This window comes from Rhincodon typus, chromosome 15 (genome assembly GCF_021869965.1).
Source record: "Rhincodon typus isolate 14 chromosome 15, sRhiTyp1.1, whole genome shotgun sequence".
Taxonomy (NCBI): domain Eukaryota; kingdom Metazoa; phylum Chordata; class Chondrichthyes; order Orectolobiformes; family Rhincodontidae; genus Rhincodon; species Rhincodon typus.
Genome location: NC_063346.1, coordinates 26,674,516 through 26,699,437, shown reverse-complemented (window position 1 = coordinate 26,699,437; position 24,922 = coordinate 26,674,516). Strand labels below are relative to the sequence as shown.

Below are 24,922 nucleotides of genomic sequence, written 5' to 3'. Positions count from 1 at the left end.
CAGCTTTGTTGACATCTGGCTTTGTTGTAATGTGACAGCTGCTATGTAAACATTTTTGCATTCAGGAATTTTGACTCAGAGCAACATCTGCAACCAACAGAACAAGGATTTAATAGGGACTAGAAAATGCCTCAGAATGGCTTGGATCATACATGTCTAATATGCACACATAAGGAGGTACTGCCATGTTTTTGGAACAGTTTTCATTAAAAAACTCCTGAGCATAAATGGCCTTTTAACAATTCATCAATGCAGTTGTATAAAAATTCAAACATGATAAATGCTTCTTTAGGTTTATTTTATTCTTTCCCTGCCCTATAATAACTCTCAAACTTCATTTCATGCTCCACATTTCCATTGAATATTTAGTTCTATGCTTTGCTATGCATCAGAAATGATGAAGGGTCTAGGCCCGAAACGTCAGCCTTTCTGCTCCTATGATGCTGCTTGGCCCGCTGTGTTCATCCAGCTCTGCACCTTGTTGTCTCGGATTCTCCAGCATCTGCAGTTCCTACTATCTCTGATTCCATCAACTCAATGTTTTAAGCTCTTTTTTAAATGAGTTCAGATGGCAGTTTCAGTGATAAATACTTTAAAAAGTTTTTATTGTTATAGTTTCTACTATTTATCATTTGGCAACAAGATTCATTGAAATTATTAAACATATTAACTTGAGAGTGAACTTGGATATTGTACATTATGAAAACTGTGTACTACACGTTCTAGTGCGACACTACATAAGTGGCTAAGAGCTAATGCACATATTTACCAGTTTTCTCTCCCAAAGGGGCTTGCTTGATTTCAATTCACCTGAAGTTAGATTTCATTTTATCGTTGATTGCACCAGCTTTAGTAGTGATACTGACAAAGACAAAGCTTAAAATTTGGGTTCCTGTTGCACTTAATATGGTTATGGTTGGACTATACTATCTACAGCATATTGCTCCTTGTCACGGAATCACATTAGTTTTAAGGTGCGGAAGGAGGTCATTCAGCCCATCACGTCTGCACAGACTCTTTAAATGAGATCATTACCTTGAGCCAATCTTTTGCTTTTTCCCCACAACCTCGCACAATATTTCTGTCCAAATAATTCTCCAATGCATTCTTGAATGCTTCACTTGAACCTGCCCCACCACACGTCCAGGCAGTACATTCCACACCCTGACTACTCACTGTATGAGAAGGTTTTTCTCAGATTACCTTTGATCCTTTTGCAAATCACTTTAAATCTATGACCTCTTGTGCTTTTTCCTTTAACATATGGGAACGGTTTCTCCCTATCCACTCTATCCAGGCTACTTACTATTTTGAATGCTATTAGATCTCCTCTTAGCCTTCTCCTCTCCAAAGAAAACAGTCTCCGCTCTTCAATCTATTCTCCTAACTGAAGTTTATCCTTTCTGGGAACATTCCTGTGAATTATTCCTGACTCTTTCCACTGAATTCACATACTTTGTATGTTGGGGTGCCCAGAACTGTACATGATTCTCCAGTTAAGATCTAAGATCTAACAAGCGTCTTATACAAGTTCAACATTGCTTTCTTGCTCTTGTACTGCATGCCTGTATTAATAAAGCTGAAGATATTGTACGCTTTACTTACTGCTTTCTCTACCTGTCCTGCCACCTCAGTGAATTGTGCAAGTGTACACCCAGATCTTTCTGGCCCTGCGTCTCCTTTAAAAGACACTATAAGATAGAGGCACAATTCTAATGTTCTTTCCACCAAAGTGCATTACCTCATTCTTCCATGCATTGAAACTCACTTGCCACCTTTTTGCTCACCCGACAAACTTGTCAGTGTCCTTTTGGAGTTCCACAATGTCAGCCCAATTTACAATTTTTCCAAGTTTCATGTTATCTACAAACTTTGAAATTGTCTTCCACACACCAAATTCTTGATCATTAATACATACCAGGTAAGGCAAGGGTCCCCGTGTTGATCCTTAGGCAATTCCTCTATAAACCTTCCTCCAGCCTGAAAATATCCAGAGACTGTTACTCCCTATTTCCTATCATTCAGCCAATTTTGTATCCGCATTGCAACTGTTCCTCTTATCCCTTTAATTTTCCTCACAGGTCCATCATGTGGCATTATGTCATATGCCTTGGGAAGTCCAAACAGCATTACTCTCAGTGAGCCGTTCTATTGTCTCCTCAAAAATCTCCAGCAGGTTAGTCAAGCTCATTTCCCCTACAGAAATCCATGCTGATTCATTCTAATCAACTCACTGTTTCCCGAATAGTTGTTTCTAAAAAAGGTTCCCCACCACTGATATTAAACTGGCTGGTTGAAAGTACTGGGGTTATCCTTATAAACTTTTTTGAAGATGATCGGAAGCTTTTGAATCCTTAAGTCTTCTGGCACTTTCCCTGAGTCTAGGGAAGACTGAAAGATTATAGCCTCTGCTGTTGCAATTTCCACTCACAGTTCCTTCAAATTCTTGGATGCATCTCATCTGGTCCTGGTTCCTAATCAACTTTAAGTACCAACAGTCTATTCAACACGTCTACCATATCAATTTCAAACCCTTCTATTAACAGAGTTTCTTCCTCCAAGACCATGGCCTGAGTAGCGTCTCTTTCTTTAAAAACCCATGCAAAGTATTCATTTAACTCCTCAGCCATGCAATGATCTCTCTAAGCTACACAGCCACATGTTTCGGAGAATCCGTGCATGCCGATTGTTGTGTGAACGCATGGACTTTCAGTTCTGGAAGCTGCTGCCATGTATGGAACACGGAAGCCTGTGCAATGACAGAACATAGCAGCCATGCTCCTTGCCTCCATGTGTAAATCCCCACATTTATCCACATTATATTCCACCTGCCATGTTCCCTGGCCCACTCACTCAGCCTGGCTAAATTCCCTTGAAGGCTTTTTGAATTATCTTTCCAATGCCCACCTAGTTTAGTGTTGTCTGCAAACTCAGAAATATTCCATTTGGTCTCATATCACAATAAAGTATGAAGATTTTGAACAACTGGGGTCCAAATACTTTCCTTGCAGTACCCAGGGGGTTGTTTAGCTCAGCTGGCTGGATGACTGGCCTACGATGTAGAGTGGTACCAACAGTGCAAGTTCAATCTCTGTTGTGGCTGAGGTCACCCGAAGGTCATGTCCTCACAACTTTACCCCTTGCCCGAGATGTAGTGACGCTCAGGTTAAACAGCCAGCAGTCATCTGTCTCTCTCTCTCTCCCCTTCTCAGAAGAGAGGGGTCTTCTGGGATTGTGGTGACTTTATCTTGCAGTATGTTATAAATCACAACCTGAGAATGACCCATCTACTATTGCTCTCAGTTTTTCTCCCCCCACTAGAGAATGCAACCTTCTATCTTATGTGCTGTAATTTTGTTTACTAACCTCTTGCACGGCTGCTTACCAAACATCTTCGTAAAATCGAAATACACAGCGTCTACTCATTTCACACTTTAGTACTGTGCTAGTAACATCCTCAAACTCAAATTGGTTTGTCCAAAATGATTTCCACTTTATAAATCCCTGACTCTGACTCTGCCCAGTCAGATCCCTATTTTCTAAGTGTCCAGTTGTCATGCCCTTTACATGAGATTCTAGTAATTTCCCCACCACTGACATCAGACTAACGAGTCTATAGTTTCCCAATTTCTCTCTCCCTCCTTTCATTTGTAACCTTCCAATCTGCAGGCACCAGTCCAGAATCTCTTGAAAGATGGCCACCAATGCATCCATTATCTCCATTGCCAACTCTTTCAACACTCTCATATGGATCATCAGGGCCTGAGATTTGTCAACTTTCAGTCCTACAATATTCATCCAATATTACTTATTTACTGACGCTAATTTCTCTCAGTTCCTCATTCTCACCAGTCCCTTGAATATCTATTTTTTCTGTAAGATTTCTTTTACCTTCTGCTGTGAAGACAGACAGAAATTAATTATTTAGCTTCTCTGCTATTTCCCTATTGCTTATTATAAATTCTTCTGTCTCTGTCTATAATGGATCCACATTTGTCTTTGTTAACCTTTTCCTTTTACATACCTATGGAAGCTTTAACAGTCTGTGTTTATGCTCCTTACTAATTTTCAATCATCCTATTCAGATTATCTTCCTTTGCTGAATTCTAAATATATTCTCAACCCTCAGGCTGACTACTTTTATTTGGCAACTTTATAAGCTGTCTCCTTTTATCTAGTAAAATATTGTCGGCCATAGTTGAGTCCATTTTCCTGACAACTTTTTATGCTGTAAAATAATGCATACTTCTAAATCATGCATTAGTTCTTCAAATACTAGACATTGCCCATCCACTGTCATTCATTTTAATGTATTTTTCTGATTCAACATAAACATCATAATTTCTCATTGGAAAGTCTATCATAATATGGCCAGTGCTCCCTAAAGGTTATTAATTAGCTTTTTCTTATTGCATAATACTAGATCAAAAATATCCTGTTCCCTTGTTGGTTCCTCAATGACCTTTCCTAAAAAAAAACATCTAGTATACATTCAGACTGTGTCCTCCACAGTATTAGTGCTCATCAGATTATGTAGATTATACATGTAACACTAACATCTTGATTTTTACTGTGCCCTATTGTTTGATGGCGTATAAACAACTCCTGCCAATGTTTGTTGACACTTACTATTTCCTAGCTCCACCCAAATGCCCTGAAGACGACATTCTGGATTCGAAACATTAACTCTGTTTCTCTCGCCACAGATGGTGCCAGACCTGCTGAGCTTTTCCAGAATTCTCCATTCATTTCAGAGATCCAGCACTCATAATATTTTGCCTATATTCCACATCTTGTTCTCTCTACATGTTGAATTTCCTTGAATATTCAGTTCAAGTTCCCATGTGTGGTCATATCTCCTCAATAGCAAACTTTTAATATTTGTTTACCTCTATTTATGTCAACAATTCATCTCCTTTGTTGTGAATGCTGTGTGCATTCAGACAGAGGTGCCTTTAATTTGGCTTTATAACTCCATATTTGACTCTGTCAGTCATTCTTAAAAGCTCAACAAGCACTCTCAGTGTGGGGCTGCCGCGCACAGTTCCTGATGTTTGATCCAGACATGGCAGGTGGACGGAAATCAGTTTCCTGGAGATTCTGGACAAGATGGTGCACAGGTAGCATGTCCACTTCCCCCAAGACCAGCAGTAGAGGCCATGGTACGAGACCATGCCAGCTTGTCCAAGGTTGCTACCCCAAGTCAATGCAGTCTCAGCCATCTGGAGAAATATCCAGCACTGTAGGAATAAAGTTAATGCCCTTGTCCACTTCACTAGCACAGTTATACCATCTTCTCTCAGATACTTCACCTGCACTCAATCTCTGTGACTGTGTTCACCTCCCACCAGGCTCATGTTTTACCACTCACACTACTGTGTGCATTACCTTCCCTCGCTCATCCTCACCTACTCCATTCCCCAATAGCATACTCTCTGCTCTGCCTACACACTCACTCGGGAGACCTTCCCACCTACACCAATAGTAATAATTGAGCCACCCACTTTCATTTTTCATAATACCTCTCTCTCTCTCTCTCTCTCTCTCTCTCATTCCATGAGGGAAACAAGACACAATAGAGCAGAAAGACTCAGTACAGGTAGTGGGCTGTACAGCATTCAGCTCCCAGCACCTTACAAGGAAAGGATCCTGATATTGACCACTCCGAGTGGGGCCTGGGCTGGTATCAGAGTCTGCACTTTGCCTGGAAGGCCTGGGTGAAGGCTAACCGCTACCCACCACTACCACCACCACCCACCCCGCACCCCCCTCATCCCCCAACTGGACTAATACCTACAACCAGCACAACCAGCTTCCTTCCATTGTGGCTGCACTAAACAGCCTAGAAAGCCAACAGGAACAGGAGCCTGGTATCTCTGGTGAGGGGGGTGGTGGGGAGCAAAGCACAAAGAGGTACGGCTACGATGCTATGAGCTTACAGGTAGGCTCAGGAGTGGGTGAGTGCTATGGCAGAAAGCGAAGAGCCTGGAGATATAGCCTGGTCCAGTCCATGAGCTGGGTGTGTGTCCCTGAGTGCAGTATCCTTGCTGCAGCATTACAATGAGAGTTGCCAGTGCGGCCTGAGGTGCCACATGAAGTGCAGAAGCCTCCTGTAATTGAATCAAGCATGGTCTATGAAGGTTGTTCAAGGCTGACATATGTTGGATGTCAATGTGGAGCGTATATGGCCAGTGCCCATGAATCATGCCCTGAAATCTTAGTGCTCAGTGTCAAACATGGACATCAAATGGAACAAGGACAAGTTGAACCCATCAAAAACCCACTTTGGTTTCCATATTACATTTTCCCAATGATAACAGTGTTTGGGAAGAACGCAAGCTGTTTAACAAGGAATAATAATCCTGCCTGGCAAGATTTGCTATGCTGCTTGTGAAAAGTAAACAAGATGCAGTGCGATTCTCTCAACAGGCCTTGCCACACATCTCACCATAGCCCAAATTGCTATAGCCTGGTAAGATTCTGCTGTATTTGATTTACCATTATATCATTGCACAATGTTATTGATGTGATTTGAAACTACACAAGAGGTTTCAGTCCTAATGCTACTATTTCTGACAATATTTAAATCTATTTGATTTTTTAATTCCACAATGAAAAGTTATGTACTTAGGGCTTACAAGAAATATTGGCCATATGTCACCAGCCACAGCACTAGTAAACAGATAAATTACTCAAAATCAATTAAATTATTTGAAAAATGGAGCAAAAAATTCAAACATTGCACATAAAAACCTTGAAGTTTTTATTATTATCTCCCATCTGCCCCACCAATGGTGCAAGCAGCACAACCGCTCCAAATAAAACCTCAGCCAGTCACAGACTTTTTGCTGCCATGAATGGCCATCACCCCAGCCACAAATCCCAACCCATCTCTTTACCCTGATCGCTATCTCCCCCAGATTGCTATCCTCACTTTACACCAATCTTTGTTTTCCCTTAGATTGTTCTCTGCTCCCAAATGGCTCGATGATTTCCAATTGCCAAAGCCAGCTATTAATGGTTTCCAATGATGATTTTCCACCACTTTCTGTCCCACTTGGCAGCCTTCAACTTTGCCAGCTACAAGGTGGGAAACAAAATTTCAACAATGCTGAGTTGGATCTCCACATTCCTGAAATATCTCCCTCCATTACTTCTTCACAATCATACATTCTGGCTTCCTCATTGTCTGCCCATAAATATCAGGGCCCTTAACATTGGTTAGTTTTAATTACCTTGCAAAACACTCAGCGTCTCTGTTCTCTACAAAGGTGGCAGGACAGGTAGAGACAGCAAATAACAAAGCACACAATATCCTCAGTTTTAGTACAGGGGCATGAGGTACAAGATCAAGGAGGTGATGCTGAACTTATATAACACACTTGATAGACCTCAGCCACAGTGTTGTGTACAGTTCTGGGTGCCACTCTATAGGAACGATGTGAACGCATTGGAGACAGTGCAAAAGGAATTTACAAAAATGGTTCCAGGAATGAGAAATTTCTGTTACGAGGATAGATTGAAGAAATTGGAACTGTTTTCCTTGAAGAGAAGATGGCTAAGAGAAAATCTGATAAGAGATTTTCAAAATCATGAATGGGTTGGATAGAATAAGTAGGAAGAAACTTCCCATTTGTAAAAGGATCAAGAACCAGATTTAAAGTGATTTGCAAAAGAAACAAATGCAAGGTGAGAATAGAATTATTTTCACAAAAGTGAGTAGTTAGGGTAAAGAATGCACTGCCTGGAAGTGTGGTGGAGGTAGATTCAATTGAGGCTTTCAAGAGGGCACTGGATGATTATTGGGACATAAATAATATGCAAGGGTATGGGGAAAATGTCGGAGATTGGCAATAAGTAATGATGCTCATTTGAAGACCTTCTCAGTATCTCTTCAGGAGTTCCTCAGACTAGATGTTTTCTAATCGACCTGATCAGAGATGTTACTAGACACATCTGGACCAGGTGGTACTCAAAACCAGGACCTCCTGGCTGAGAGGTATTTCATTAGGGTAGTGTCCTAGGCCCAATCATCTTCAGCTGCTTCATCAATGACCTTCCCTCCATCATAAGGTTGTAAGAGGGGATGTTCACCAAAGTTTGCAAGATGTTCGGCTTACGTTCCCAACCAACAACCTCTACTATCTAGAAGGGCAACGGCAGCAGATACATGGGAACACCACCACCTGAAAGTTCATTTCTAAGTCACTCAGCATCCTGACTTGGGAAATATATCACCACTCCTTCAGCATCGCTGGGTTAAAATCCTGGAACTCCCTCCCTAAGTGCATTGCAGGCATACTGACACCAAATGGACTGTAGTAGCTAAAGAACATGGTTCATTCCCACCTTATCCAGCTAAGGATGAGCAATAAAAGCTGGACTAACCAGCAAAGCCCACACCCCCTTAATTAAAAAAAAAACAAGTAGCCCATGAATACATTAAATGGGAGCCCTTTCTTCTTTTAAAGCAAGTTTTGATTTATCCATTAAATCAACCTTTTCAGATGTTTTATGAAACACCTCTGGAGCAGGCTGGACTTGAACCCAGGTCTTCTGGTAGGGACAATACCGCTGTGCCACAAGGTCTAAAAGTCACTAATAAATACTGGTACCTAACAATAACAGTCAGCAGGAGTTACTTCAATAAGATTCAGATGGACCCAAATCGACATGCACATGCATTAACTATGCAGTTATTTTAATAATATCCAAAGGATATGTTCCATAATAATTGGCTGCCTGAAATAAAGAATATTTAACCTGTTTCTGCTTGAATTAAATTTAAGACAGCTGTAGCTTCACTGAAGAGATTTATTAAGAAGGTTCTGCTGGTAGATGAAAGTGTTTTATTTTTCATGAAGGTCGCAGAACTCATCGGAGGACCAGTTACAGCGAAAACACTTTCCTGTAGTTGAGAAATTGTTCTAATCATGCGTTGAGTATTGAGCTGCTCCATTTGTTTGGATGCAGTATATTCAGTATAAATTGTCCTTAACTTATTCCCTTAGGACAAGTAATCAGTGAACTATGGCAATGCACCAGGGTGAAAACAGCTCTTAGAGGGCTCTTCTTGAGGTTTTTCTTGACAGCTGCTTTTTGATTTTCAGTGGCTCCTCTTTCATTCTCATTAATATCTACATTAGCTGGTGCAGTCACACAGTAACAATACCTTCTGTACGTGTGTTGACATGTGGAATTTGGTTTTGCAGACATAGAATTAGAAAAATTCATCAATATCCAAAATCATTATTCCATCAAACACAAAGCCACAAAGCAAAAGCAAGACATTAATTGCCTAAACACCACAGTATTTGACACAACATAATATAAAAGTTAGCAAAAGACTTTTCTTTGTGAAATAACTGGCAAACACCTCCACACAAAATGCCATCATTTTAAATAAACCTTCCATAGGCTAGTGAGCTCACAGTTACTGCATTTCCCTCTTACAGATACAGATTTTAACCAGATAGTTAATATCCTTTTTAATGTATCTGAGATCTCAAATTCAGATTTAACAACTGACAGTACTCATTAAAATACCAAATGTTACATTTTCTCATATAGCCCCTGAATTCATACAACATTCAGCAAAATATTTATTTGCAAGGAATTTGTTGCATCAGTGACTCCATGTTTTCTTGCCTCCATTCAGCTCAATATTTCCTTGACTGGTTTAAAATTATTCTCTTTACTTTACAACTTCCTTCTATCCCATGTATCAGCTTCTCATTCTTTCCCTTAGCTTGCTATCATCCTCTCTCCTTGCCCACTTGCAGCTCCCCCCACCCCCAGCTATATATTGGTGTGTTGTCCGTAAAGAGTTAGGAACTAACTAGCCATGTGTAAAGTTCAAGGGGATCACTTATATGGGTGCTCTGGAGAGTTAGGTAACATTTAACAGAACATATGCCTAGATCAGTCTTCTGACCAGATAACATGGCAAGCTGTATAAGCACAGAGTTCTACCATTTCAAAGTCTAAGGTATGCCTACTTCTAACATTACAGGAACCAGAGGATATAACCCACCTCCACACCCCACCTTGCAGCCTCCATCTCAGTCACAGCTTCCCACTACCTCATCCTGTGCCCCTACCTGATTACTCATGCTGCCATGGCTCCAGTCCTGATCTGTTCACCACCACCAATCACATTACTGTGAGCTTCTCCTCCAATCACAGGCTGGTTCTCTTACTAGCCTGTGATTGGAGGAGCTGCTCCCTAGACACTTTCTCTGTTCCATGTGTAAGGCAACGTTTTTTCTCATTGGTTGCTCCCATGATTGATTTTTGGGTGTGAAGCCCCGCCCCACTGCTCCATCCATCTTGAACACTAATGTAAACACAGTCATTTTTTTTAATTGAAGCAAATACATGAGATGGTTGTATATTACATACTTCATTTATCAGAGAAAGTCTCTTAAATCCCATTACATAATCATGAAGTAATTGCAGTTAAGCACAATTTCCTGTACATTGACTCTCATCATCTTTGTGTCCGAGGGATAAACAAGGATAAAAATCAAAGAATATTGGGAAATACAGTATTTAGTAAGAGATTTGTGCTGTTAGTTAATGAGTGGAATACACTACTTCAATTCCATTTTTTTGACCTTGCCCCCAAGTCCTTTTAGATTCTCCTTTAGAATCATTCAAATGGAAAAAGAAGGCAACAAACTTAGACAAAGTGTTTCCCATAACAAAGAGGAGAGGATATTAGGTCACAGTCTGTCTCACATGTCTCCTGAGACTCAGTTTCACAGGTATTGAAAGAAGAAAATAATTATCTTATTGTCAAATAGTGCCTTTCACATCTTTGCCATGTGTTTTATGGGCAATAAAGTGGAATAGTTTACCTGTTATCTTAGCTAGGAATGTTATTAGGAAGTCTCTATGTTTATCTTTATCGACCAGTTTTAATGGAAACAGAACTCATAATCCTGTTCACCTGCACATCTGCCAATGTGGTATACTGCATCCGCTGCACCCGGTGTGGCTTCCTCTACATCGGGGAAACCAAGCGGAAGCTCGGGGACCGCTTTGCAGAACACCTACGCTCGGTTCGCAATAAACAACTGCACCTCCCAGTCGCGAACCATTTCAACTCCCCCTCCCATTCCTCAGACGACATGTCCATCCTGGGCCTCCTGCAGTGCCACAATGATGCCACCCGAAGGTTGCAGGAACAGCAACTCATATTCCGCTTGGGAACCCTGCAGCCCAATGGTATCAATGTGGATTTCACAAGCTTCAAAATCTCCCCTCCCCCCACCGCATCCCAAAACCAGTCCAGCTCGTCCCTGCCTCCCTAACCTGTTCTTCCTCCCACCTATCCCCTCCTCCCACCTCAAGCCACACTTCCATCTCCTACCGACCAACCTCATCCCACCCCCTTGACCTGTCCGTCCTCCCTGGACTGACCTATCCCCTTCCTAACTCCCTACCTACACTCACCTTTACTGGCTCCATCCCCGCCTCTTCGACCTGTTTGTTTCCTCTCCACCTATCCTCTCCTCTATCCCTCTTCTATCTGCCTCCCACTCTCTCCCTATTTATTTCGGAACCCCCTTCCCCTCCCCCTTTTCTGATGAAGGGTCTAGGCCCGAAACGTCAGCCTCTCTGCTCCTATGATGCTGCTTGGCCTGCTGTGTTCATCCAGCCCTGCACCTTGTTGTCTCGGATTCTCCAGCATCTGCAGTTCCTACTATCTCTCATAATCCACGTTATTTGAAACACATTATACAAACTTTTCATAAATACACTTAGGCACAAGCACATTGATATTGCCTTTTAAACCAGGTAACATCTATTGATTGTCACTTACCTCCACCCAATGTCCCTGAGACTGCATCATAAGTACCACAGATGGGTCAGATTTATTGAGAGTATCTCTGTCCAGCAAAGCTTTACAGGAAACACGTAGCTCCACCTTGGATACACAGGAAGCTGCAACAACACCCAATGGGCCTGGAGACACCCTGCCTGTGAGCTCAGTCATCTCTGCACCAAGAGATGTCTGAGAAATCAGCAGGAAGGACGCGTTGGGAGAACCTTAACAAGAGACCAACTGAGCTCTTCACCAAGGCACCAACAATACAAAGTTAGCACTGAGAATTTGTATTGGCTGTTGGCACCAAGGCAACTGCTACTGAGATGTTGGAGATAAAGATTAAAGATTATTTCAGTGAAATCAGTCTCTGTCCATTCTTGGATTCTCCAATTCAGCCTTTGTTAACACTGTGATTCTTCCATCTTCCGTATCCAAGAAAAAAACTGAAGTAACTTGGAACGTACGTAGTCCTTTTAGGCAACCCCAGAACCTGAAGTGATATCAAATGCACCTGAAAATAAATAAAGAAAAGGTTTACTATAATAAAGGTCATATTCCAAAGAATTTAAGTTTGAGTCCTTTGATTGAGATTAACACTAACTACAATAAATGAACGTTAGTCTATTCTTTTTGCATGACCTATTCTGTCTGGTTGCTAGATTTTATAACATTTAAGTGTCTATTTTTCCAGCTGGAAAATGAAAATAAGCAAAAGAAATAAATGGAAATAATTTAAAAAAGGAAGATAATGCTGCCAATTTTTTTAGAGATAAGAAAATAAACAAATAAACCCTTTTAGGCCAATGTCTTCCCTGTCATTCTGAAACATAGCCATATGTAATAGATGAATACATATTTCATTCTGTTCCAAAATTAGAAATAAATGCAATATGCCCATTCATAGTTTCATGCAGTCATTCTCATGATTTAGAACTTCACTATGTGAAATCACAACACATTTGCTTTTATTAACTAGTATAAATAATTCCCATTCACTTCTTTAAAACATATCAGGCCATTTTCCCATTAATTCCCTCTTTTCTACATTAATCATTCAGCATCAAATTATATCCCATTCATTTCAGTTAGCGATATTAGCAATGCGTGAAATCATGTATTGTCATTATCCATTATTCCTCCAAAATTAAAGTGTTGTGTCCCTTGTCCTTCAGGTGGACAGCACACTACAAACATCACATCACACAGGGCTGCAAGTTAAAACAGTAATTTGATAGAAATTTTTTAAGAATTAGAATTATAGAATCCCTACAGTGTGGAAACAGGCCCTTCGGCCCAACAAGTCCACACCAACCCTCACAGCATCCCACCAAGATCCATCCCCTATAACTCACCTAATCTACACATCCCTGAACGCTACGGCCAATTTAGCATGGCCAATCCATCTAGCCTGCACATCTTTGGACTGTGGGAGGAAACTGGAGCACCCAGAAGAAGCCCACGCAGACACGGGGAGAACGTGCGAACTCCCCACAGACAGTCGCCCGAGGGTGGAATTGAATCCAGGTCCTGGCGCTGTGAGGCAGCAGTGTTAACCACTGAGCCACAGTGCCGCTTGAACATTATAAAGCAGCATCCACAGACCACAATCTCTGCCCTGGTATGAATCAAGAGCGTTATGTTGCAGTCAAAGACCATACTGTACAGAAGAGGTCCTTCAGCCCATCAAGTCTGTACCACTGTCTGGACCAAACTTCTTTTCTAATCTTCTGACCGAGGAGATAACCCCAAGGTTTAAAATCACCTTGGCAATCCACAGAAAAATACCTGCAAGATGCGCTTCTCAGGATTTATTTCAAAATTAATCACAAGATGTTCCTGTTTATTGTAATTAAATATTGGAGAATTAAGAGAACTCAGATTGCCCTTTATAACAGAACAGAGTTGCATTCTGCATGGTATAATACTCCTGTCCCTATAGATTTACTGTGAACAATGCTGGGGCAGATTCACTGTTTAGACTATTATTTTAAGTTGTTTCAGTCTTCCAAGCTCATATTCACACTACCCTATTTAATTTGTTGATGGAAGTGACAAAACATGAATGAAACTTCAAAGATTTTAGAGATCATCCCTGGCCTCAGAAGACAGTGGAGGAAAGCTGTAGTTTATTGCTTGCATGGCACAAATAACAGTTTCACAGTCCCAATGATCACTCAGTTCTATATTGAAACAACTTTTAAAATTGAAAAGATATGTGACCTAACATTACAAAAGTAAGTTATGATCAGATCATACATCCACTAATGAAAACCATAAAAACAGAAAATGTTGGATATATCCAGGCAGTATCTTTGGATTTAATGGGTGGAATTCTGCAGATTAGTTCCTGCTGGAATTACAGCACTTTTGTTTGCAATTTGGGCAAATTGGTCAGTTTTTTCAAGGCTCCTTCCCTCAGCCACAGCTTTATCATCCCACATCCGGTTTATCCAACCATTACCAAGGATCTGTAGGATTATTCTGTCAAAGGAAGTATTTCTAATTAACAAAAAGCAATAAGCTTCATTCAAAAATAAGCTTTCCATTTAATTTTACAATTTCCTGTGCTGTATGGAACTCGTATGATTGTAATTAGATTGTGAGCATAAATTTATCAACAGATACATGAAATAGATATTTTTCTTTGGCTTGGTTAAGAAATAAACTTAGTTTATATATGAAATATATATGCATATATGTTATATATGAATACAGTTCCTATATTCTAAGACATGGAGCATTTTTAGGCTACTTGGATAGCTCATTTTTAAACTAATAACATAAGAAGGATAATTGTGAGAAACGAGAACCATCTAACATTTATTGTAGCAAAGTTACCAGAAGATGTTACTAGGGACAAAGTGATTGAAGACTTGGACAAATCTATAGTGATCAGAAAGAACCAGCACGGATTTGGAAAGAATGGCATGCCTAACTAAACTGTTTGAAAGTTTGAGGATGCCACTAATATGGTACAGTGTGTCTAGAAGCATTAGTTCCTGGACTTCCAGAAGGCATTTGATAATTTTTTCTACAAGAAACTTGTGTAAGAGGAGTCTTTGGATATTTTTAAGGGAGAGGACGATAGATTCCTGGCAAACAATGGGGCGAAAGGTTACTGAAGATAGGTAGGAGAATGAAGTTGAAGGTTACAATCATGTCAGGCTTTCAAAGATGCCCAAGTGGCCTATATGTGCTCCTGACTCATACTCATCTGTATATTCATTACGGGTTATTAGATAAAATGGAAGTGTGTGGAATGAAGAACAACTTTTTTGGCACGAGTAGAGAATTGGGTAAGAGGTAGGGAATAAAAGGAAACAGTGGTATGTGTAATTTATAAAGCCATGGCTCACATTCTCTGCAGTACAAATTGTTCGAAATTTTAACATTGTTTGGTTTGAACAGACTGGACAGAGCTGAAACTAAAGTCTGCTGCATTAACAAAAGGAAATACAGGTAACATATGTTCTGTATGTTGTGAGACAGTTGAATTTATATTATATTTCACTAGGGTTATGCAGACCTTTACCAAATAATGCAATTATTTTTTCTGCTTTCCTCTCTACACTTCTTTAAATATTTTACAAACACAAGGTTAGCATTTTTTGTGTTTTGTAATATTTTACATTGTCAACACATAGTTGATAAATGCTTCAATCCGGTCGCACAAAAGACAAAATCCTCTGTGATTCACTTAAACTGTATCACTTAATATTACTGAATTAATCTCAGCAAAAACAAACTAACAACATATTAGTGAGAATAGATTTATTCTGTCTTGGCAAGAAGCTTAGGTGGAGCAACATTAAATCATCACAGGAGAAATCTTGGGCTGTTTTGAAGAAATGAGGCACCATCTAAGGACATTTGCAGCACCGATTCCAATAGCTTTAGGTGCACAATAAAGAAGACCTCAAATTTTGATCCAAGTTCCTTTCTATTTCAAGCAGGAAGAACTTTCTATGTTAATTCAAGAAATTTTGAACACCTACTGGGAGAAACCATAACTACCGAGTGATTATTTCAGCAAACCTGGTGAAGCATGGCAGGGATAAATCCAAATCACTGATCAGGAGAAAATAACAGCAAGAATCAAATGAAAGGCTATCTTTTGGAGTACTCGTCAGTCTTTAACGATTGCTATTCACTGAGGGGGTGGTGTTAATGACCTTGGTGTAAGATTAGAATCTCTTGTATTTGAATAGATATCAGTGAAAAACTCAGCAATTTGCGTGTTTGTATGCTTGATAAAATCTTTGAAAAGGAAAGGGTTTTCCAAAAGGGTTTATTTTGTACTTCCCATTTATGTATAGTGGGCTTGTGCCAATAATAAGCCAATTTATTGAATGTTAGTTATTTAACACCCTATATGTACTGCCTAAATATTCAAATTGGCTACAGAATTGCTGACACATACTTCAATCTCATTTACAGCAGTGCTAGCCAGATTGAAAAAGGAATTTGAAGGTTTCATTAGTAAACGAAGAACCTTCCCAATTTGGTTGGTTATGTCCTGAAAGTTTTCTTTTTAGAAAAAGGAGCAACTCTCCCCCAAAGCACAATAGAAACTTGTATGTTGCATCTCCAAAGCTCATAGTAGACCAGGTATCGTTTCAGGAGACAACAAGGTGCAGGGCTGGATGAACACAGCAGGCCAAGCAGCATCATAGGAGCAGAAGAGCAGGCATTACTAAATAGCCTCGGCCACAACCAAATCCTCATGACCACGAAATTCCATAGGTTATTCTCATGGCTATCTTCAAATCGACTTTTTGTATTTACTTCATTATTTTGTGATTTGGTCTCCACCTACTGCCAACAGTGCTTCAGCAGAAACTTGTACAGATGTCTGTGACAGATCATTTCAATAAATGTGATGAAGAATTTAATGAAGCTTCTTCACACAGCTTATTTGCCTGTATTAGAAAGTGAAAGGAAACAGTGGGGCAGGGAAGGGATGATGTACCACTTAGTGATCTGTACAGTGTTTTTTTGTTTACACCAATTATGAACATCCTATCAGCCATGAAGCTTGCAAATATAGCAAAATGTTAATCTCTTGTTTATAAAATACAAGAACCTGTGCCCGACGCGGGGGATGATAGAAATGTCATGTTACTTGACAAGGACTTGAGCGATTCAGTGTTGAAATACTATCCTATAAAATGCCATACCTGCAACACAGCAACTTCAATCTCGGGTTCCCAAAATTATTTCGGGACCACAATATTTTTTTTTTCTCCAATTTCCATCTCTTGGTTTCAACTCCTATCCGTCACAGCCGGATTAAGACACGACCAATCTGCACTAAATTTAGAGTTTGTTCAATAACAAGCCTCTGGATGCTAGCAGCATTCACAGATAACCCATGGATCGCCACATTAGTCGCGGTGTGCCCTCAACCAATACAGAAGATTAAAAATGTTACGTTCACACTGAACACACTTATAAAAGGTAATAATATGTCACCATAGGCTGATCCCTGCTTTTTCTTTAAAAAAAAAGCTACAGGACTTAACGAAAAACAATGCTATCACATGCGAGGTAGTTCATGCTAAAACATTAAAATTAAACTGACAGCACTAATATTGCCCAGTCCGAGTTGATTAAAGCAAGTTGGTCAAAAGTAGTGATAGGAATACGAGACATGAAGCAATATCCTTCACAAAAGTAATCTGATTTGCTTGCAATCTGGTTACTAAGCTATTAACCGAGTCTTCAAATCACATCAGCTGTAGGAAATGTAACTCAATGAATTTAGTCTTTCCACGAGTTATTTAATTTCTTCCTTATACATTCCTTACTGCATCCCTCCATCTACTCTGCTAACTACCAACTGTAACAATTTATAACAGTAATTAAAATAGCAGTTGACGCCAAAAAGTACCTGGGCAGAGAGCCTTGGATTCAGCGCTGGCCGCCTGCACTCGAAGCTGGCCAGTTAGTGCGAGGCTGATCTGGAGAGGGTGGGAGAGAGGGAGGGGGGCAAGGGGGAGGGGTTGGAGGGACACAGAGAGAGAGAGAGCTCCACTCAAATACTTTCACTCGCTCACAGTCCCAGAGACAACAGCAGCCTCCCCAGGACCAACCTACTTGATCATTGGGTATAAAATGTGCCTGCCTTTCTTTCCCGTTTGTAATAGAAAACTTCCACCCCCTTTCACTCTTAGACCTGCAGTAGCATTTGACATTAAGCGCAAAATATCGTGAAAGAATTATTTACCGAAACCGTGCACTTAGAAATCGAGTTGCAGAGAAACTCAATACCACCAGGAGGGAGTGAAATTGAGGAACGCGGCTAATCTATGAAATCTACAAACTGATAAAAAGCACAACCTTCAGATCCCGCGCCACCAGCTCTGATTCCGGTGAGCCAGTCCCTAACTAGTGCTTTGGCTATAAAAACCGTGCAGACTGGCGATTATTAATGTGCCAACTCGCACAGAAACTTCAGGCCAGCCCATGTGCAACAGTTGAGTGCAGACACCCAGAATTTGCTGCCTGGGGTAGCAGGTTTCGTTAAAACCAGGAGAAGCACGGCGCCGGCTGCTGACATTACATTACACTGAGAGGCGTGCAATTCCTGTAGCAGGGCTTCCCAAACTCTTGGAGGACTGTAAACTGTGACCAGACAATGTCACCGAGACTGGGGGTCTGTGTAAGTAGGGGAATAGGGGTGCATGTCAGAGGGAGGAGTCAGTCGGAGCACTGCTGATAGCGGAATTGAAGCTAACGACTGCAAACTGAGAGCTCACAGTCCCATTGGTGGGGTCACAACATACCCCACGTCCCCACCCCTCATGAGGAAGCCCGGTGCTATACTGATACTGCGGCCAATCAAGGTAGGCGCATGTACATTTCAGTCTGTCCTCTTGGTAACAGAGTGAACAGTCTTATTTACTGTCAACACCTTAACTTTTACTTTACTTTTTTTAAAATTCACTTTTAGAACTACAGAGTTCAGGGTGCAAAATGGGACAACAGGCGATTTCTACCCCTCCCACTGAGATATGAACTCTCCATGAATTAAAGCATTTTTTTAATCTGATGGTTAGCCTGATGCTGCAGAAATCATAGAATCCCTACAGTGGGGAAACAGGCCATTCGGCCCATCAAGTCCACAGTGCCCCTCTGAAGAGCATCCCACCCAGACCCATTCCCCTACCCCTGCATTTCCCAACGTCTAACCCAGCTAACCTAAACATCCCCGGGCACTATGGACAATTAAGCATGGCCAATCCACCTAGGCTGCACATCTTTGGACTGTGGGAGGAAACCCACGCAGACATGGGGAGAATGTGCAAACTCCACACAGACAGTCGCCCGAGGCTGGAATTGAAACCGGGCCCCTGGTGATGTGAGGCTTCAGTGCTAATCACTGAGCCACCGTGCCGCCGAAAATGGTTTCAGTGCATGGCTGTTGTTGCGTAGTTTGACCTTTGAAGTCAGTATGTTTGTCAAACTTGAAATTTGTAGGACAAAACCTAAAAATGCTGGAGAGTATTAAATTCCTTGCAATTAAATTTTAAAAGTGGCTTCAGGTATGTAACTCGTTCCCAATAACTTACCTTGTGCCAAATACTGAGAATTTTCACTTTGGAAACACAGTGTGGAAAAGATAATTTATGATAAATGTATCAAACTTATCTACCTAAAGAAGGAAATCCTAAAAATGTACAACACAAATACAGAAAGTACTGTTATTGTGTGGCCTCATTACCTACTAACTGATTAGTGAGCATGTGAAAGGAGGCATTGAAAAGCAAAGAGTAGCTCCAAAAAACCACAAAGTAACCCTGGAGACAATCTCAAGAAAATCCTAAATATATAGATCCCTGATGGAGGCACATTTCTTCAAATTTTACTTATTGTCAGAATTTTTTTTAGAAAACTTTGCTTTTTTTTTAAAAAAAAATCTCTTAATCCAATATTTCTTCCAGTCCTTTTATTGGTTGTGTTTATTGGCATCACCAGAACTGTGTGAGTGTTGCATCCAACTGAATGTGACAAAAATCGACCGCATCCATTATGCCAAAATTCATTCCAAGTAGGAAACAAGTAACCAGACAACTGCTTATATTAATTTTGAACCTAGTTGTAAGATCTGGATAAATACAACAGTTATAATTAGTCTTTACATTTCTTTGAAAATCAGCCCTTCTGCTGGCTGTTAAATAATCTCTAAATAATAATTTTAATGTCACACTGCACCTGCATAGAGACCAAGCTATTTCACAGTCTTCTGAAGTGCCGCAAAGAAATTTACAGGCTGATTATATTTGTTGCTGGGCTTTCCCAGATCTTTCAACTGGTTTGAAATATCATGTTACACTGGCATGCTATCAAAGGTGCAAGGTGATCACTATAACCATGTTTTGTGTTGGGAACAGACATTCTGCTTTTTGTTTTGCTTTATGTACCTGATTTAACATTGTATTCACTATTCCAGCTGAGCTTAGTTCACACACCAGACTGTTCAACCCTCAATCCCACAATGTTATTTTTAAAGACACACATGGAGCCACCCTAATCAAGCAGGTTCTAGATGCCCTGCAGAGGGCACTACACTATTTGGATCCATGATCCACCCTCACATTCATACGAAAGAAACTTACATTTATATAGTACCTCAGGAGGACCCAAAGTATCTTTGGAGCATAGTCAGTATTGTAATGTAGGAAAGGTTCATAGAAATATTCATCACAGCTGCAGTAAACATTGGAGTATTATAAAATGAATACAAAATTCTTCAGTAGAAAGGAATGTTCTCTCAAAATGAAAAGTTAAACACGCAAAGCACAGATCACAATCTGGACTTTCTACCATTTCTTTGGTCTTTTTTTCTGAACTAATGTCCAGAGGAAGACTTGCATTTAGCAGATTTATACACATGAGTGCAATAATGACATTTTTATGGCACTGAATGTGTCATAGAGTCATAGGGTTGTACAGCAAGGAAACAGACCTTTCAGTCCATCTTGTCCATGCCGACTAGCTATCCTAAATTAATCTAGTTCCATTTGACCCATATTCCTTTAAACCCTTCCTATTCATATGCCCATCCAAATGCCCTTTAAAATTATGTAATTGTACCATCCTCCACCACCTCTGCTGGCAGCTCATTCCGTACACACACCACCCGCTGCGTGAAACAGTTGCCCCTCAGGTCCCTTTTTAAATCTTGCCCCTCTCACCTGTAACCCATGCCCTCTAGTTTTGGACTCCCCTACCCGGTGGAAAAGGGCCTTAGCTATTCACCCTACCCATGCCCCTCATGATTTTATAAACCTCTATAAGGCCACTCCTCAGCTCTGACACTCCAGGGAAAATAGACCCAGCCTAATCAGCTTTCCCTGAAGCTCAAACTCTCCAACTCTGGCAACATCCTTGTAAATCTTTTCTGAACCCCTTCAAGTTTCACAACATCTGGGTTGCTGTATTCTAATCTTTTCAATAATTGTCTTGAAAATGATGTTGAAAGATATACATTTTAGCAGAAACAACTTTTAATCTAAACTTTAGGATTTGGTAAGCTGTTCCGGCAATTCAGCCTTCCCGCAAACAATTAACCCACTCGTCTCAGCAAGTGTTCAGATTTAGTTTTCAGAAATGAACAAAGTGTAGTTTCTCACCCAAAGATCCCTTAAATTGTTTTAAATTCTAATTTATTTTTTCTGCAGTTACATTCAGAAAATTCATTGGAAGCGCATTCCCTGACCCATGACAGAAGGTGTCTTGTTTTCACCAAGCAAAATTAAGCATCTCAGTTCCTATTGAACAAGATTGCCATATTAATAATAATCAATACCACGTATAAGCCTAAAAACTTAAATAAGATCATATTACTGCATCTCTTCTGTAATAAGTTAATTCAACATTTGCCTAGCCAATATTATTTTCATGGTATCTAATGACTGCATCACTTTCACATTCAATCAATAGGCTATGAACGTTGTTGATTGTTTACACCCATGAATAATGTCTAGAAAGCTGAACATGGAAATAAAAAAATGTCTGCTGCTTGGTGCCCATCTTTGAGCATGTTATCTGCCCCAGTTGAATCAGAAATCTGGAGATTAACTTAAAAATCCCTGTCACCGTCCTTAATTCTTGCCTAACAAGGCTTTAAAAAAGCCTAATTGTCAGCTCTCCTCATAGGATGGGCAGCTTTTATAGGGTCCAGTCCCACATTGGCCAAAATCAGGAGAATAGGTCAAAGAGCCAGCTTGCCAACAGGCCTTGTAATTTCTGGGCCTTGTGTACCTCTGTTGCTGACATCTGTGGGGCCTGAAAATACAGCCCAGTGTCTTCACTGTGCTTCATAATTGACCTCAAGGGGTTAACTGAAAGAAATAAACTAACTTTCCTCTTGGTTAACAAAATAAGCAATTCAATACATTTCTGACATTTTTATTTCTCCAGTATTGCACCCTGACTGTCAGCCAGAATGTGTAGAAAATTAAAATATGAAACAGTTTCTTTGCTTTATTAAACCAAACAGTATACCATATTGCAGAGAGCATCGCTGGCTCAAAACCACTACTTAATTAATTTATCACGGCTGCAGCTGCTCAATGTTGCTGAGGAAACAGTTGTTCATAAAAATATACAGTCTCCTTAAATTCCAGTGTACTGTAAAAATCAACCAGTATGTTTTAGGCAGAAACAAGAAAATTCATGGCTTATGACAAGCTACTTGTCATTAAAATGTGCATTGGAGCCTTCAATTGAAAATTTGGTCACCAATAAGATCCTGATGCAAAAGGTTCTAATTAATGTCATCATACAGGAAAATGGCACCTTTAATGGAGTTATTATTAATCCCTCTTCATCTATTGACAATTGTGACTTTGCTATCAAAATTGCTTTTGTGGATGCCCACCCATCTCTTCCATGGATAAAAGGGCTTCCAAAAATCTGGTTTCTGATTTCATGCCAAACAGTTATTCTCACCAAAACAAATATTAACTATATATAAATGTTCAAGATTCAAGTGCCGTTTTCATTTCTGAAGATCCTTCATTCACAAATCATTTGAACTTTATGAATAGATAGCACACTGACATACAGTTAAGTAGAATAGCCCTGCAGTTTAGTTTCTTATATACCTCTAAGCTCCCTTTCTTTTTGTTTTCTTGATTTCTGTTGCTCTGTTGTTCTCAACCAACACTAATTGTATTCCTTAAGTCCTACGAAGGAGCGAATATTTCCACTTCCATACAGCCACTTCTGCACTGAGATTCATCACAAAGTCTCCAAGTCTATCTCAGTCTTTTTCAAGACCTTCAAACTGAAGTTCTTAAGAAGGGTAATTGGACCCAAGACGTTAACTCTGTTTTCTCTCCACAGATGCTGCCAGACCTGCTGAGTTTTCCCAACGATTTCTGTTTTTGTTTCTGATTCCCAGCATCCTATTCTTTGGGGTTTTGTTTTGATTTTATGAACAAACAAATGTTTCCTAAGGACTTCAACCACTATTTAAAGGTATGGTCAGGATTCAATTTTCACTTGTTGCTGAAGTTTTGAAGAGGACTTTTAAAATAAGGGGAGATGGTGGTATGGTAGTAATGTCACTAGGTTAGTGATCCAGAAGCCCAGAATAGTGCAGTGGTGAAACAGCTTCCAATCCAACATGCCAAATGAAGAATTTAGAATTAATTTAGTAAATCTGGAGTAAGCAACTAGCTCCAGCTCTGCCTTATTCCTCTTTCATTTTACTACTTTCCCCATTGCCATACACTTTGGTCTAGCACTAACTCTTTTGACATTTAATTTTTCCTGTCTTCAACCTTAACAAACTTTCCTCTTGTTCTTTAACAATGCAGTCTTTTTTAATTTCCTTCAGTAAAAGCTTTTATCTTTCTGACTTTTCCCGGTTCTGATGAATGCTCATTGACCTGAAACACTGTTCCTTTCCAGAGATCCTGCCTGACCTGTTGAGTATCTTCAAATTTTTCCGTTTTTATTTTAAATATTATCTTATTATATATCTTATAAGCTGAACCCTCGCTTAGTGACTGTTCACTTCCTTTTGTTAAAAGGACTCTCAAAACTCTTTTTTTCCCAGACTACCATTCTTTCTAGAATGTACATAATATTAGCCATAACATTTCAAAGGAAAAGTTCATTGCATGTTGAATACTTTGTGAAATTACTGAAATGTGGAATACTGCGTAAATGTAATTCTTTCTCTCTGTTTCGGGCTTTTAAAGCACAAGTCTGATGTTGTCATTGTACCACCTCCACCACATTCTCTGGCAGCTCATTTCATACACACACCCACTATTGTGTGAAAAATTTGCCCCTTAAGAACCTTTTAAATCTTTCCCCTCTCCCCTTAAACCTATGCCCTCTATTTTGGATTCTGCTACCCTGGGGAAAAGACATTGGCTATTCACCCTATCTATTCCCATGACTTTATAAACTTATATAAGGTCACCCCTCAGCCTCTGACACTCCAGGGAAAATAGCTCCAGCCTTTTCAGCCTCTCTCTGTAGCTCAAACCCTTCAACCTTGGCAAGATCCTTGTAAATCTTTTGTGAACTCTTCCAAGTTTCACAACATCCTTCCTATTGCAGGGAGACCGGAATTGCACACAATATTCAAAAAGTGGCTTAACCAATGTCCTGCACAGTCGCAACATGACCACCCAATGCCTATACTCAATGCACTGTCCAATAAAGGCAAGCATACCAAATACCTTCTTCTCTACCCTGTCTACCTGCGACTCCACTTTCAAGGAATTATGAACCTTCACTCCAAGGTCTCTTTGTTCAGCAACATTCCCCAGGACCTTAGCATTAAGTGTATAAGTCATGCCCTGATTTGCCTTTCCAAAATGCAGCACCTTACATTTACCTAAATTAAAATCCATCTGCCACTCCTCGTCCACCAGCCCATCTGATCAAGATCCCGTAGTACTCTGAGGTAACCTTCTTCACTGTCCACTACACCTCCAATTTTGGTGACATCTGCAAACTTACTAATGATACCTCCTATGTTCACATCCAAATCATTGATATAAATGACAAAAAACAGTGGACCCTTGTGGCACTCCATTGGTCACAGGCCTCCAGTCTGAAAAG

The 24,922-nt window shown here is 40.2% G+C and overlaps 1 protein-coding gene across 1 annotated transcript in view; it reads right to left on the bottom strand.

Annotated features, from left to right (window-relative positions):
* The window catches only part of cpne7 (copine VII), a 127,430-nt gene extending 109,595 nt beyond the window's left edge, over window positions 1-17,835 (bottom strand). The window contains exons 1-2 of the mRNA XM_048605655.1: window positions 17,724-17,835; window positions 11,828-12,344 (exon numbers count right to left, since the gene is read on the bottom strand). Coding sequence (XP_048461612.1) covers window positions 11,828-12,001 — 174 coding nt within the window. The 5' untranslated portion in view covers window positions 12,002-12,344; window positions 17,724-17,835. The remainder of the gene's footprint in view (window positions 1-11,827; window positions 12,345-17,723) is intronic.
* Between the last annotated feature and the right edge of the window lie 7,087 nt (window positions 17,836-24,922).